Below are 13,305 nucleotides of genomic sequence, written 5' to 3' on the forward strand. Positions count from 1 at the left end.
ACGGGGTAGGACAGAGACACTCAGATCAGAGAGACGGGGTAGGACAGAGACACTCAGATCAAAGAGACGGGGTAGGACAGAGACACTCAGATCAGATAGACGGGGTAGGACAGAGACACTCAGATCAGATAGACGGGGTAGGACAGAGACACTCAGATCAGAGAGACGGGGTAGGACAGAGACACTCAGATAGACGGGGTAGGACAGAGACACTCAGATCAGAGAGACGGGGTAGGACTGAGACACTCAGATAGACGGGGTAGGACAGAGACACTCAGAGAGACGGGGTAGGACAGAGACACTCAGATCAGAGAGACGGGGTAGGACAGAGACACTCAGATCAGAGAGACGGGGTAGGACAGAGACACTCAGATCAGAGAGACGGGGTAGAACAGAGACACTCAGATCAGAGAGACGGGGTAGGACAGAGACACTCAGATCAGATAGACGGGGTAGGACAGAGACACTCAGATCAGAGAGACGGGGTAGGACAGAGACACTCAGATCAGAGAGACGGGGTAGGACAGAGACACTCAGATCAGAGAGACGGGGTAGGACAGAGACACTCAGATCAGAGAGACGGGGTAGGACAGAGACACTCAGATCAGATAGACGGGGTAGGACTGAGACACTCAGATCAGATAGACGGGGTAGGACAGAGACACTCAGATCAGAGAGACGGGGTAGGACAGAGACACTCAGATCAGATAGACGGGGTAGGACAGAGACACTCAGATAGACGGGGTAGGACAGAGACACTCAGATCAGAGAGACGGGGTAGGACAGAGACACTCAGATAGACGGGGTAGGACAGAGACACTCAGATCAGAGAGACGGGGTAGGACAGAGACACTCAGATCAGAGAGACGGGGTAGGACAGAGACACTCAGATCAGAGAGACGGGGTAGGACAGACACTCAGATCAGAGAGACGGGGTAGGACAGAGACACTCAGAGAGACGGGGTAGGACAGAGACACTCATATCAGATAGACGGGGTAGGACAGAGACACTCATATCAGATAGACGGGGTAGGACAGAGACACTCAGATCAGAGAGACGGGGTAGGACAGAGACACTCAGATCAGAGAGACGGGGTAGGACTGAGACACTCAGATCAGAGAGACAGGGTAGGACAGAGACACTCAGATAGACGGGGTAGGACAGAGACACTCAGATCAGAGAGACGGGGTAGGACAGACACTCAGAGAGACGGGGTAGGACAGACACTCAGATAGGCAGTAGTGTTTCACCTGTTTCCCTGCAACTCCAAAAGATATGATTAAAATGGTTTAGAAAAACATTTTCGGGATGGTAAAACGTTACTAACAATCCCCAAAATGAAAACTAGACAGGCAGGAAGAAATGTCATAGAATGGGCTCCATTGATTTAGTTATAATGTGTTAGTCACTCAGGTAGCATAAGCCACGGCAAAATGTGTAGAATTAAAGGTAATTAGCTGTAAAACTGCACATTTTTCTGTCAGCCCCATAACAACATGTGTCGAATTGCACTGCTGCACTGGGCAGGGTAGGATAGCTGTGATTCAGAAAGAACAGACCATGTATCAAGCATCTCAGATGCAGGAGAGTTGATCTGAATGTGATCCAAAAGGCACAACTGCTCTAAAATCAGCACTCTGACTCCACAGGTGTGGCCCACTGATAGTCTATCAGAATGACCCCTGTTCCTTTAAAGTACAGTCATGTAAAAAAAGTTAAAGACTCATCGAGTGCTCCAGTTTCACTCTTGGAAAGGATCCAATGCAGTGAAGTATATTTGACTGTACTCAACTCTGCTGTCCTATGTACATAGAGTCATGGAACACCGGTCACTTTGTTTACATACTGTTTTACCCACTTCATATGTACAGTGGGGAGAACAAGTATTTGATACACTGATGATTTTGCAGGTTTTCCTACTTACAAAGCATGTAGAGGTCTGTAATTTTTATCATAGGTACACTTCAACTGTGAGAGACGGAATCTAAAACAAAAATCCAGAAAATCACATTGTATGATTTTTAAGTAATTAATTTGCATTTTATTGCATGACATAAGTATTTGATACATCAGAAAAGCAGAACTTAATATTTGGTACAGAAACCTTAGTTTGCAATTACAGAGATCATACGTTTCCTGTAGTTCTTGACCAGGTTTGCACACACTGCAGCAGGGATTTTGGCCCACTCCTCCATACAGACCTTCTCCAGATCCTTCAGGTTTCGGGGCTGTCGCTGGGCAATACGGACTTTCGGCTCCCTCCAAAGATTTTCTATTGGGTTCAGGTCTGGAGACTGGCTAGGCCACTCCAGGACCTTGAGATGCTTCTTACGGAGCCACTCCTTAGTTGCCCTGGCTGTGTGTTTCGGGTCGTTGTCATGCTGGAAGACCCAGCCACGACCCATCTTCAATGCTCTTACTGAGGGAAGGAGGTTGTTGGTGTAGATCTCGCGATACATGGCCCCATCCATCCTCCCCTCAATACGGTGCAGTCGTCCTGTCCCCTTTGCAGAAAAGCATCCCCAAAGAATGATGTTTCCACCTCCATGCTTCACGGTTGGGATGGTGTTCTTGGGGTTGTACTCATCCTTCTATTCCTCCAAACACGGCGAGTGGAGTTTAGAGCAAAAAGCTCTATTTTTGTCTCATCAGACCACATGACCTTCTCCCATTCCTCCTCTGGATCATCCAGATGGTCATTGGCAAACTTCAGACGGGCCTGGACATGCGCTGGCTTGAGCAGGGGGACCTTGCGTGCGCTGCAGGATTTTAATCCATGACGGCGTAGTGTGTTACTAATGGTTTTCTTTGAGACTGTGGTCCCAGCTCTCTTCAGGTCATTGACCAGGTCCTGCCGTGTAGTTCTGGGCTGATCCCTCACATTCCTCATGATCATTGATGCCCCACGAGGTGAGATCTTGCATGGAGCCCCAGACCAAGGGTGATTGACCGTCATCTTGAACTTCTTCCATTTTCTAATAATTGTGCCAACAGTTGTTGCCTTCTCATCAAGCTGCTTGCCTATTGTCCTGTAGCCCATCCCAGCCTTGTACAGGTCTACAATTTATCCCTGATGTCCTTACACAGCTCTCTGGTCTTGGCCATTGTGGAGAGGTTGGAGTCTGTTTGATTGAGTGTGTGGACAGGTGTCTTTTATACAGGTAACGAGTTCAAACAGGTGCAGTTAATACAGGTAATGAGTGGAGAACAGGAGGGCTTCTTAAAGAAAAACTAACAGGTCTGTGAGAGCCGGAATTCTTACTGGTTGGTAGGAGTTCAAATACTTATGTCATGCAATAAAATGCAAATTAATTACTTAAAAATCATACAATGTGATTTTCTGGACTTTTGTTTTAGATTCCGTCTCTCACAGTTGAAGTGTACCTATGATAAAAATTACAGACCTCTACATGCTTTGTAAGTAGGAAAACCTGCAAAATCGGCAGTGTATCAAATACTTGTTCTCCCCACTGTATATACTGTATTCTAGTCCTGGTTCATCCTATATAACTACTGCTGTCCACTTCATATGTATATACTGTATTCTAGTCCTGGTTCATCCTATATAACTACTGCTGTCCACTTCATATGTATATACTGTATTCTAGTCCTGGTTCATCCTATATAACTACTGCTGTCCACTTCATATGTATAATACTGTATTCTAGTCCTGGTTCATCCTATATAACTACTGCTGTCCACTTCATATGTATAATACTGTATTCTAGTCCTGGTTCATCCTATATAACTACTGCTGTCCACTTCATATGTATAATACTGTATTCTAGTCCTGGTTCATCCTATATAACTACTGCTGTCCACTTCATATGTATAATACTGTATTCTAGTCCTGGTTCATCCTATATAACTACTGCTGTCCACTTCATATGTATAATACTGTATTCTAGTCCTGGTTCATCCTATATAACTACTGCTGTCCACTTCATATGTATAATACTGTATTCTAGTCCTGGTTCATCCTATATAACTACTGCTGTCCACTTCATATGTATAATACTGTATTCTAGTCCTGGTTCATCCTATATAACTACTGCTGTCCACTTCATATGTATAATACTGTATTCTAGTCCTGGTTCATCCTATATAACTACTGCTGTCCACTTCATATGTATAATACTGTATTCTAGTCCTGGTTCATCCTATATAACTACTGCTGTCCACTTCATATGTATAATACTGTATTCTAGTCCTGGTTCATCCTATATAACTACTGCTGTCCACTTCATATGTATATACTGTATTCTAGTCCTGGTTCATCCTATATAACTACTGCTGTCCACTTCATATGTATAATACTGTATTCTAGTCCTGGTTCATCCTATATAACTACTGCTGTCCACTTCATATGTATAATACTGTATTCTAGTCCTGGTTCATCCTATATAACTACTGCTGTCCACTTCATATGTATAATACTGTATTCTAGTCCTGGTTCATCCTATATAACTACTGCTGTCCACTTCATATGTATAATACTGTATTCTAGTCCTGGTTCATCCTATATAACTACTGCTGTCCACTTCATATGTATATACTGTATTCTAGTCCTGGTTCATCCTATATAACTACTGCTGTCCACTTCATATGTATATACTGTATTCTAGTCCTGGTTCATCCTATATAACTACTGCTGTCCACTTCATATGTATATACTGTATTCTAGTCCTGGTTCATCCTATATAACTACTGCTGTCCACTTCATATGTATAATACTGTATTCTAGTCCTGGTTCATCCTATATAACTACTGCTGTCCACTTCATATGTATAATACTGTATTCTAGTCAAGGCTCATCCTATATAACTACTGCTGTCCACTTCATATGTATAATACTGTATTCTAGTCCTGGTTCATCCTATATAACTACTGCTGTCCACTTCATATGTATAATACTGTATTCTAGTCCTGGTTCATCCTATATAACTACTGCTGTCCACTTCATATGTATAATACTGTATTCTAGTCCTGGTTCATCCTATATAACTACTGCTGTCCACTTCATATGTATAATACTGTATTCTAGTCCTGGTTCATCCTATATAACTACTGCTGTCCACTTCATATGTATAATACTGTATTCTAGTCCTGGTTCATCCTATATAACTACTGCTGTCCACTTCATATGTATATACTGTATTCTAGTCCTGGTTCATCCTATATAACTACTGCTGTCCACTTCATATGTATAATACTGTATTCTAGTCCTGGTTCATCCTATATAACTACTGCTGTCCACTTCATATGTATAATACTGTATTCTAGTCCTGGTTCATCCTATATAACTACTGCTGTCCACTTCATATGTATATACTGTATTCTAGTCCTGGTTCATCCTATATAACTACTGCTGTCCACTTCATATGTATAATACTGTATTCTAGTCCTGGTTCATCCTATATAACTACTGCTGTCCACTTCATATGTATAATACTGTATTCTAGTCCTGGTTCATCCTATATAACTACTGCTGTCCACTTCATATGTATAATACTGTATTCTAGTCCTGGTTCATCCTATATAACTACTGCTGTCCACTTCATATGTATAATACTGTATTCTAGTCCTGGTTCATCCTATATAACTACTGCTGTCCACTTCATATGTATAATACTGTATTCTAGTCCTGGTTCATCCTATATAACTACTGCTGTCCACTTCATATGTATATACTGTATTCTAGTCCTGGTTCATCCTATATAACTACTGCTGTCCACTTCATATGTATAATACTGTATTCTAGTCCTGGTTCATCCTATATAACTACTGCTGTCCACTTCATATGTATAATACTGTATTCTAGTCCTGGTTCATCCTATATAACTACTGCTGTCCACTTCATATGTATAATACTGTATTCTAGTCCTGGTTCATCCTATATAACTACTGCTGTCCACTTCATATGTATAATACTGTATTCTAGTCCTGGTTCATCCTATATAACTACTGCTGTCCACTTCATATGTATAATACTGTATTCTAGTCCTGGTTCATCCTATATAACTACTGCTGTCCACTTCATATGTATAATACTGTATTCTAGTCCTGGTTCATCCTATATAACTACTGCTGTCCACTTCATATGTATAATACTGTATTCTAGTCCTGGTTCATCCTATATAACTACTGCTGTCCACTTCATATGTATAATACTGTATTCTAGTCCTGGTTCATCCTATATAACTACTACTGTCCACTTCATATGTATAATACTGTATTCTAGTCCTGGTTCATCCTATATAACTACTGCTGTCCACTTCATATGTATATACTGTATTCTAGTCCTGGTTCATCCTATATAACTACTACTGTCCACTTCATATGTATAATACTGTATTCTAGTCCTGGTTCATCCTATATAACTACTACTGTCCACTTCATATGTATAATACTGTATTCTAGTCCTGGTTCATCCTATATAACTACTGCTGTCCACTTCATATGTATAATACTGTATTCTAGTCCTGGTTCATCCTATATAACTACTGCTGTCCACTTCATATGTATAATACTGTATTCTAGTCCTGGTTCATCCTATATAACTACTACTGTCCACTTCATATGTATAATACTGTATTCTAGTCCTGGTTCATCCTATATAACTACTACTGTCCACTTCATATGTATAATACTGTATTCTAGTCCTGGTTCATCCTATATAACTACTGCTGTCCACTTCATATGTATAATACTGTATTCTAGTCCTGGTTCATCCTATATAACTACTGCTGTCCACTTCATATGTATAATACTGTATTCTAGTCCTGGTTCATCCTATATAACTACTGCTGTCCACTTCATATGTATAATACTGTATTCTAGTCCTGGTTCATCCTATATAACTACTGCTGTCCACTTCAAATGTATAATACTGTATTCTAGTCCTGGTTCATCCTATATAACTACTACTGTCCACTTCATATGTATAATACTGTATTCTAGTCCTGGTTCATCCTATATAACTACTACTGTCCACTTCATATGTATAATACTGTATTCTAGTCAAGGCTCATCCTATATAACTACTGCTGTCCACTTCATATGTATAATACTGTATTCTAGTCCTGGTTCATCCTATATAACTACTACTGTCCACTTCATATGTATAATACTGTATTCTAGTCCTGGTTCATCCTATATAACTACTGCTGTCCACTTCATACTGTATTCTTGTCCTGGTTCATCCTATATAACTACTACTGTCCACTTCATATGTATAATACTGTATTCTAGTCAAGGCTCATCCTATATAACTACTGCTGTCCACTTCATATGTATAATACTGTATTCTAGTCCTGGTTCATCCTATATAACTACTGCTGTCCACTTCATATGTATATACTGTATTCTAGTCCTGGTTCATCCTATATAACTACTGCTGTCCACTTCATATGTATAATACTGTATTCTAGTCCTGGTTCATCCTATATAACTACTGCTGTCCACTTCATATGTATAATACTGTATTCTAGTCAAGGCTCATCCTATATAACTACTGCTGTCCACTTCATATGTATAATACTGTATTCTAGTCAAGGCTCATCCTATATAACTACTGCTGTCCACTTCATATGTATAATACTGTATTCTAGTCAAGGCTCATTCTATATAACTACTGCTGTCCACTTCATATGTATATACTGTATTCTAGTCAAGGCTCATCCTATATAACTACTGCTGTCCACTTCATACTGTATTCTTGTCCTGGTTCATCCTATATAACTACTACTGTCCACTTCATATGTATAATACTGTATTCTAGTCCTGGTTCATCCTATATAACTACTACTGTCCACTTCATATGTATAATACTGTATTCTAGTCCTGGTTCATCCTATATAACTACTGCTGTCCACTTCATATGTATAATACTGTATTCTAGTCAAGGCTCATCCTATATAACTACTGCTGTCCACTTCATATGTATAATACTGTATTCTAGTCCTGGTTCATCCTATATAACTACTGCTGTCCACTTCATATGTATAATACTGTATTCTAGTCCTGGTTCATCCTATATAACTACTGCTGTCCACTTCATATATATAATACTGTATTCTAGTCAAGGCTCATCCTATATAACTACTGCTGTCCACTTCATATGTATAATACTGTATTCTAGTCCTGGTTCATCCTATATAACTACTGCTGTCCACTTCATATGTATAATACTGTATTCTAGTCCTGGTTCATCCTATATAACTACTGCTGTCCACTTCATATGTATAATACTGTATTCTAGTCCTGGTTCATCCTATATAACTACTGCTGTCCACTTCATATGTATAATACTGTATTCTAGTCCTGGTTCATCCTATATAACTACTGCTGTCCACTTCATATGTATAATACTGTATTCTAGTCCTGGTTCATCCTATATAACTACTGCTGTCCACTTCATATGTATAATACTGTATTCTAGTCCTGGTTCATCCTATATAACTACTGCTGTCCACTTCATATGTATATACTGTATTCTAGTCAAGGCTCATCCTATATAACTACTGCTGTCCACTTCATATGTATATACTGTATTCTAGTCAAGGCTCATCCTATATAACTACTGCTGTCCACTTCATATGTATATACTGTATTCTAGTCAAGGCTCATCCTATATAACTACTACTGTCCACTTCATATGTATATACTGTATTCTAGTCAAGGCTCATCCTATATAACTACTGCTGTACACACCTGTTCTATCTATTTACTGTCTATGCACAGGATTATATTTATATACAGGGCATTCGGAAAGTATTCAGACCCCTTGACTTTTTCCACATTTTGTTACGTTACAGCCTTATTATAAAAATAAAAAAAAATTATTCCCTCATCAATTTACACACAATTCCCCATAATGACAAAGCAAAAACTGGTTTCTAGAAATTTTTGCTAAGTTATAAAAATAAATAAAAAATGGAAATAAGACATTTACATAAGTATTAAGTCCCTTTACACAGTACTTTGTTGAAGCACATTTGGCAGCGATTACAGCCTTGAGTCCTCTTAGGGATGACGCTACAAGCTTGGCACAGTCTCTGAATGTCGTTGAGTGGCCCAGCCAGACCACAGACTTGAACATGACCGAACATCTCTGGAGAGACCTAATTAGCTGTGCAGCGACGCTCCTCATCCAACCTGACAGAGCGTGAGAGGATCTGCAGAGAAGAATGGGAGAAACTCCCCAAATACAGGTGTGCCAAGCTTGTGGCGTCATACCCAAGAAGATTCAATGCTGTAATCACTGCCAAAGGTGCTTCTACAAAGTACTGAGTAAAGGGTCTGAATACTTATATAATTTGTATTTTTTTATATATACAGAAGCAGAAATGTCTAAAAAAACTGTTTTTGCTTTGTCATTATGGGTTATTGTGTGTAGATTGATGAGGGAAAAAACCATTTAATCAATTTTAGAATAATGCTGTAACGTAATAAAATGTGGACAAAGTCAAGGGGTCTGAATAGTTTCCTAATGCATTGAATATATTTATATTCCTGTCTCTGACAATGCTCGTTATATTTCTTAATTTATTTTTTATATTCTGGATTATGTGTGTATTGTATTTTTGTTATTGCTAGGTATTACTGCACTGTTGCAGCTAGAAACACAAGAATGTCGATGCTCCTGCGATAACAATTCCAAAACTGTGTACGCGACCAATAAACTTTGATTTGAGGCCTGGGTCTATGGACCGTTAGGCCTACCAGACAATAACAGATGATTTCAGAATAATGCATTTATACCGAGCCATAAATGATTTATGATTGGTTATAATTGAATGGATATAAGTGTATGAGATACGAGCCTGTGCTCACCCTGAAAAATGGGGTGGATATTATAGTCATCGTAGTCATTATATAGTCATCATACAGCATCGTTATTCTGACAAGCCTGAGATTTCCATGCTGACCCCTCCCACGCTGACTCCTCCCACACTGACTCCTCCCACGCTGACTCCTCCCACGCTGCCCCCTCCCACGCTGACTCCTCCCACGCTGACTCCTCCCACGCTGACTCCTCCCACGCTGCCCCCTCCCACGGTGACTCCTCCCACGGTGACTCCTCCCACGGTGACTCCTCCCATGGTGACTCACCTAGGTTATTGCGGAACCTTAGCTGGTTGCGGATACTGTACAACTGCACATGTTTCTCATATTCACGCTGCGAGTTCCCAACACTCTGTAAATGAAAACAGGACATTGAGGTGAATCAATATACAGTAACATACAGTAACCCAGTAAGCATGATTGCATACAGTAAGTATTATACCACAGATGTCTCAAGTTATGAGGGAGCGTGCTGTTGGCATGCTGACTGCAGGAATGTCCACCAGAGCTGTTGCCAGAGAAGGTAAATGTTAATTTCTCTACCATAAGCCACCTGTTGTTTTACAGAATTTGGCATTACCAACTGGCCTCACAACCTCAGACCACGTGAGCCCAGGACCTCATCATGTTGCGTTTATTATTCTGTTTAGTAGTTACTCCACTCCATAGGATTAATGTTCCCACACGGACCTATTTCCATGTAACATCGCGTTTAACAGAAAAAACTGACGGAAGACAGAGTGGACTACCTGTGCTAATTAGCAGGGTTGGGGAGTAACGGATTACTAAAAAATCTGTAACTGTAATCCATTACCAGCAAAAATATTGTAATCAGATTACAGATACTTTTTTTTAAAACAAGATGATTACTTCGAAGATTAATTTATTTGTATTATTTTTTAAACCAGTGGACCAACAGTGAAACATGTGCTCTTGCAACACCTGCATAATGTGGACACCAGCCTATGGAATAAAAGTGGGGCTTTTATTGCTCAATCTAATTCATGCTGACAACATTCTTTATCCATAGGCCTAATGGAGACATGCTCAAACCCACCCACTTTTGATAGATATAAAGGGACAATCTGTAGTTGCTACGTCCATTTTTGGACTTATAAATTATATATATTAAATGTAAAGATATATTTTAATCATATTACTATATGTAGTAGAAAGCGATGAGTTAGAAGAAGCCTACATAACCAACCCATAAAGTAAAATGTAAACATCCATATATGGCCAGCTATGTAAACTTTAACATTGATTTATCCTGCTATAGATGTAGTTCAGTTGGTAACTTACGTTTATGTCTTCTTCTAATGCCTCTTAAGAGGAAAGTAATCTAAAAGTAATTGAATGTAATCAGATTATGTTACTGAGTTTGGGCAATCCAAAAATTACGTTACTGATTACAATTTTGGACAGGTAACTAGTAACCGTACCGGATTACATTTAGAAAGTAACCTAGGCAACCCTATTAGCTCAATCAATCAAATGTATTTATAAAACTCTTTTTACATCAGCCGATGTCACAAAGTGCTGTACAGAAACCCAGTCTAAAACCCCAAACAACAAGCAATGCAGGTGTAGAAGCATCTCTGAACGCCTGTGTGTAAACGGAAAACATAGGCTACAAACATGTTGGCACTAAAAATACTGTCTGCTGCAATGGAGTTAAAACTGTGTACATACAGTAAGTGTAGTTTACATTTGTGAAATTATTTTGATGTGATATGAAAGTAGAGGGATTTATGTTTCTAGAACCATACCGCAACTGATTCACTTTTAGATGGAGTATTTGGCTGTTTTGGCTTCCAGAACCAATTAGCCCTTTAAACAGAACATATAAGGTCCTTGGACGAAGGAATAACGTTATTGGGCTAGCCAGCTACCTAGCTAATGGAGCTGTGCTTTAGTGATGCTTTCAGGTTATTGACACTGTTGTTGCAGATGCGCCGGAGACTGATCAGCTATTTATAAACGCACGGAGAACGTTAACGGACAGATGTAGCTAGCCAGCTGTGGTAAAACCTGTTAGCAATATCACATACCTGTTTGACATTTGCTGGTAGCTTGTTCCACGGATAATTCTGCCTAATGTGGAATTCAACGTCTGTGTTCATTGCTTGAGTGAATGTGGATCCACGATACGATAACTATAGTCCAAGATAACTATATTTCCTAAACATAAAAAATCGACAAATTAAACTTGATATTTCAAACGTTTCCTATTTTCCTTTTTGATAAATATTCACTTCCTTGTTGTATTTTCGTCACCTTTTTGGCTAAATTCGTCACTTCCGTCCAAGACGTGACCAACGGATGATGAATGGTCGATGAGGGACGGCAGTTGAAGTGAACACTGATACAATTATTTTTGCATCAAACTCAATGTAAATGTTTTTGTGTCAATTAAGAAAATCATACGGTTGGCTCCCTTCCAGTAATGTCTACTCGACCTTGTAAAGTAAATGTCTATAATTCTTTCTAACGTCGAGCATAATGGTCATATAAACGGTCTGGCTGGTGGCTACTAATGTCAAACTATCACACATGTCCACATGAAACTGGTTCAACAAAGTCTAATTGACAAATGTTTAAACGTTATCAAACGTATGAGATATAAATAAATAACCTCCAGTTGGTCTGATATGACAATGTTTTTGCATTTGACCACATAGATATTCCAACTTGCATACTGTATAAATTCATGACATAAATCAACTGTCTGAAATGCTGGACTGGCAGTCAACCTTGCCACAGGCTTTCAGTGTGAGAAGACGCAGAGCTCAAAGATGAGCAAAAGCACCGCAACTCACTTGCTGCATCCCAATGACTCACTATAGTGCACTACTTTTGACCAGAACCATATGGGCGCTGGTCAACAGTAGTTCACTATATAGGGAATAGGGTGCCATAGGCCTCAAGTCACTTGGTAACCAACCAGTATAAACAGTGTTGGGGTGCAGCTCTTGGTAACCAACCAGTATAAACAGTGTTGGGGTGCAGCTCTTGGTAACCAACCAGTATAAACAGTGTTGGGGTGCAGCTCTTGGTAACCAACCAGTATAAACAGTGTTGGGGTGCAGCTCTTGGTAACCAACCATTATAAACAGTGTTGGGGTGCAGCTCTTGGTAACCAACCAGTATAAACAGTGTTGGAGTGCAGCTCTTGGTAACCAACCAGTATAAACAGTGTTGGGGTGCAGCTCTTGGTAACCAACCAGTATAAACAGTGTTGGGGTACAGCTCTTGGTAACCAACCAGTATAAACAGTGTTGGAGTGCAGCTCTTGGTAACCAACCAGTATAAACAGTGTTGGGGTACAGCTCTTGGTAACCAACCAGTATAAACAGTGTTGGGGTACAGCTCTTGGTAACCAACCAGTATAAACAGTGTTGGAGTGCAGCTCTTGGTAACCAACCAGTATAAACAGTGTTGGGGTGCAGCTCTTGGTA

At 39.8% G+C, this 13,305-nt stretch overlaps 1 protein-coding gene across 1 annotated transcript in view; it reads right to left on the reverse strand.

Annotated features, from left to right (window-relative positions):
- LOC139555355 (protein FAM91A1) overlaps window positions 1-12,148 on the reverse strand; it is a 96,201-nt gene extending 84,053 nt beyond the window's left edge. The window contains exons 1-2 of the mRNA XM_071369075.1: window positions 11,899-12,148; window positions 10,115-10,199 (exon numbers count right to left, since the gene is read on the reverse strand). Coding sequence (XP_071225176.1) covers window positions 10,115-10,199; window positions 11,899-11,970 — 157 coding nt within the window. The 5' untranslated portion in view covers window positions 11,971-12,148. The remainder of the gene's footprint in view (window positions 1-10,114; window positions 10,200-11,898) is intronic.
- Between the last annotated feature and the right edge of the window lie 1,157 nt (window positions 12,149-13,305).

Source organism: Salvelinus alpinus, chromosome 26, assembly GCF_045679555.1.
Source record: "Salvelinus alpinus chromosome 26, SLU_Salpinus.1, whole genome shotgun sequence".
NCBI classification, from domain to species: Eukaryota; Metazoa; Chordata; class Actinopteri; order Salmoniformes; family Salmonidae; genus Salvelinus; species Salvelinus alpinus.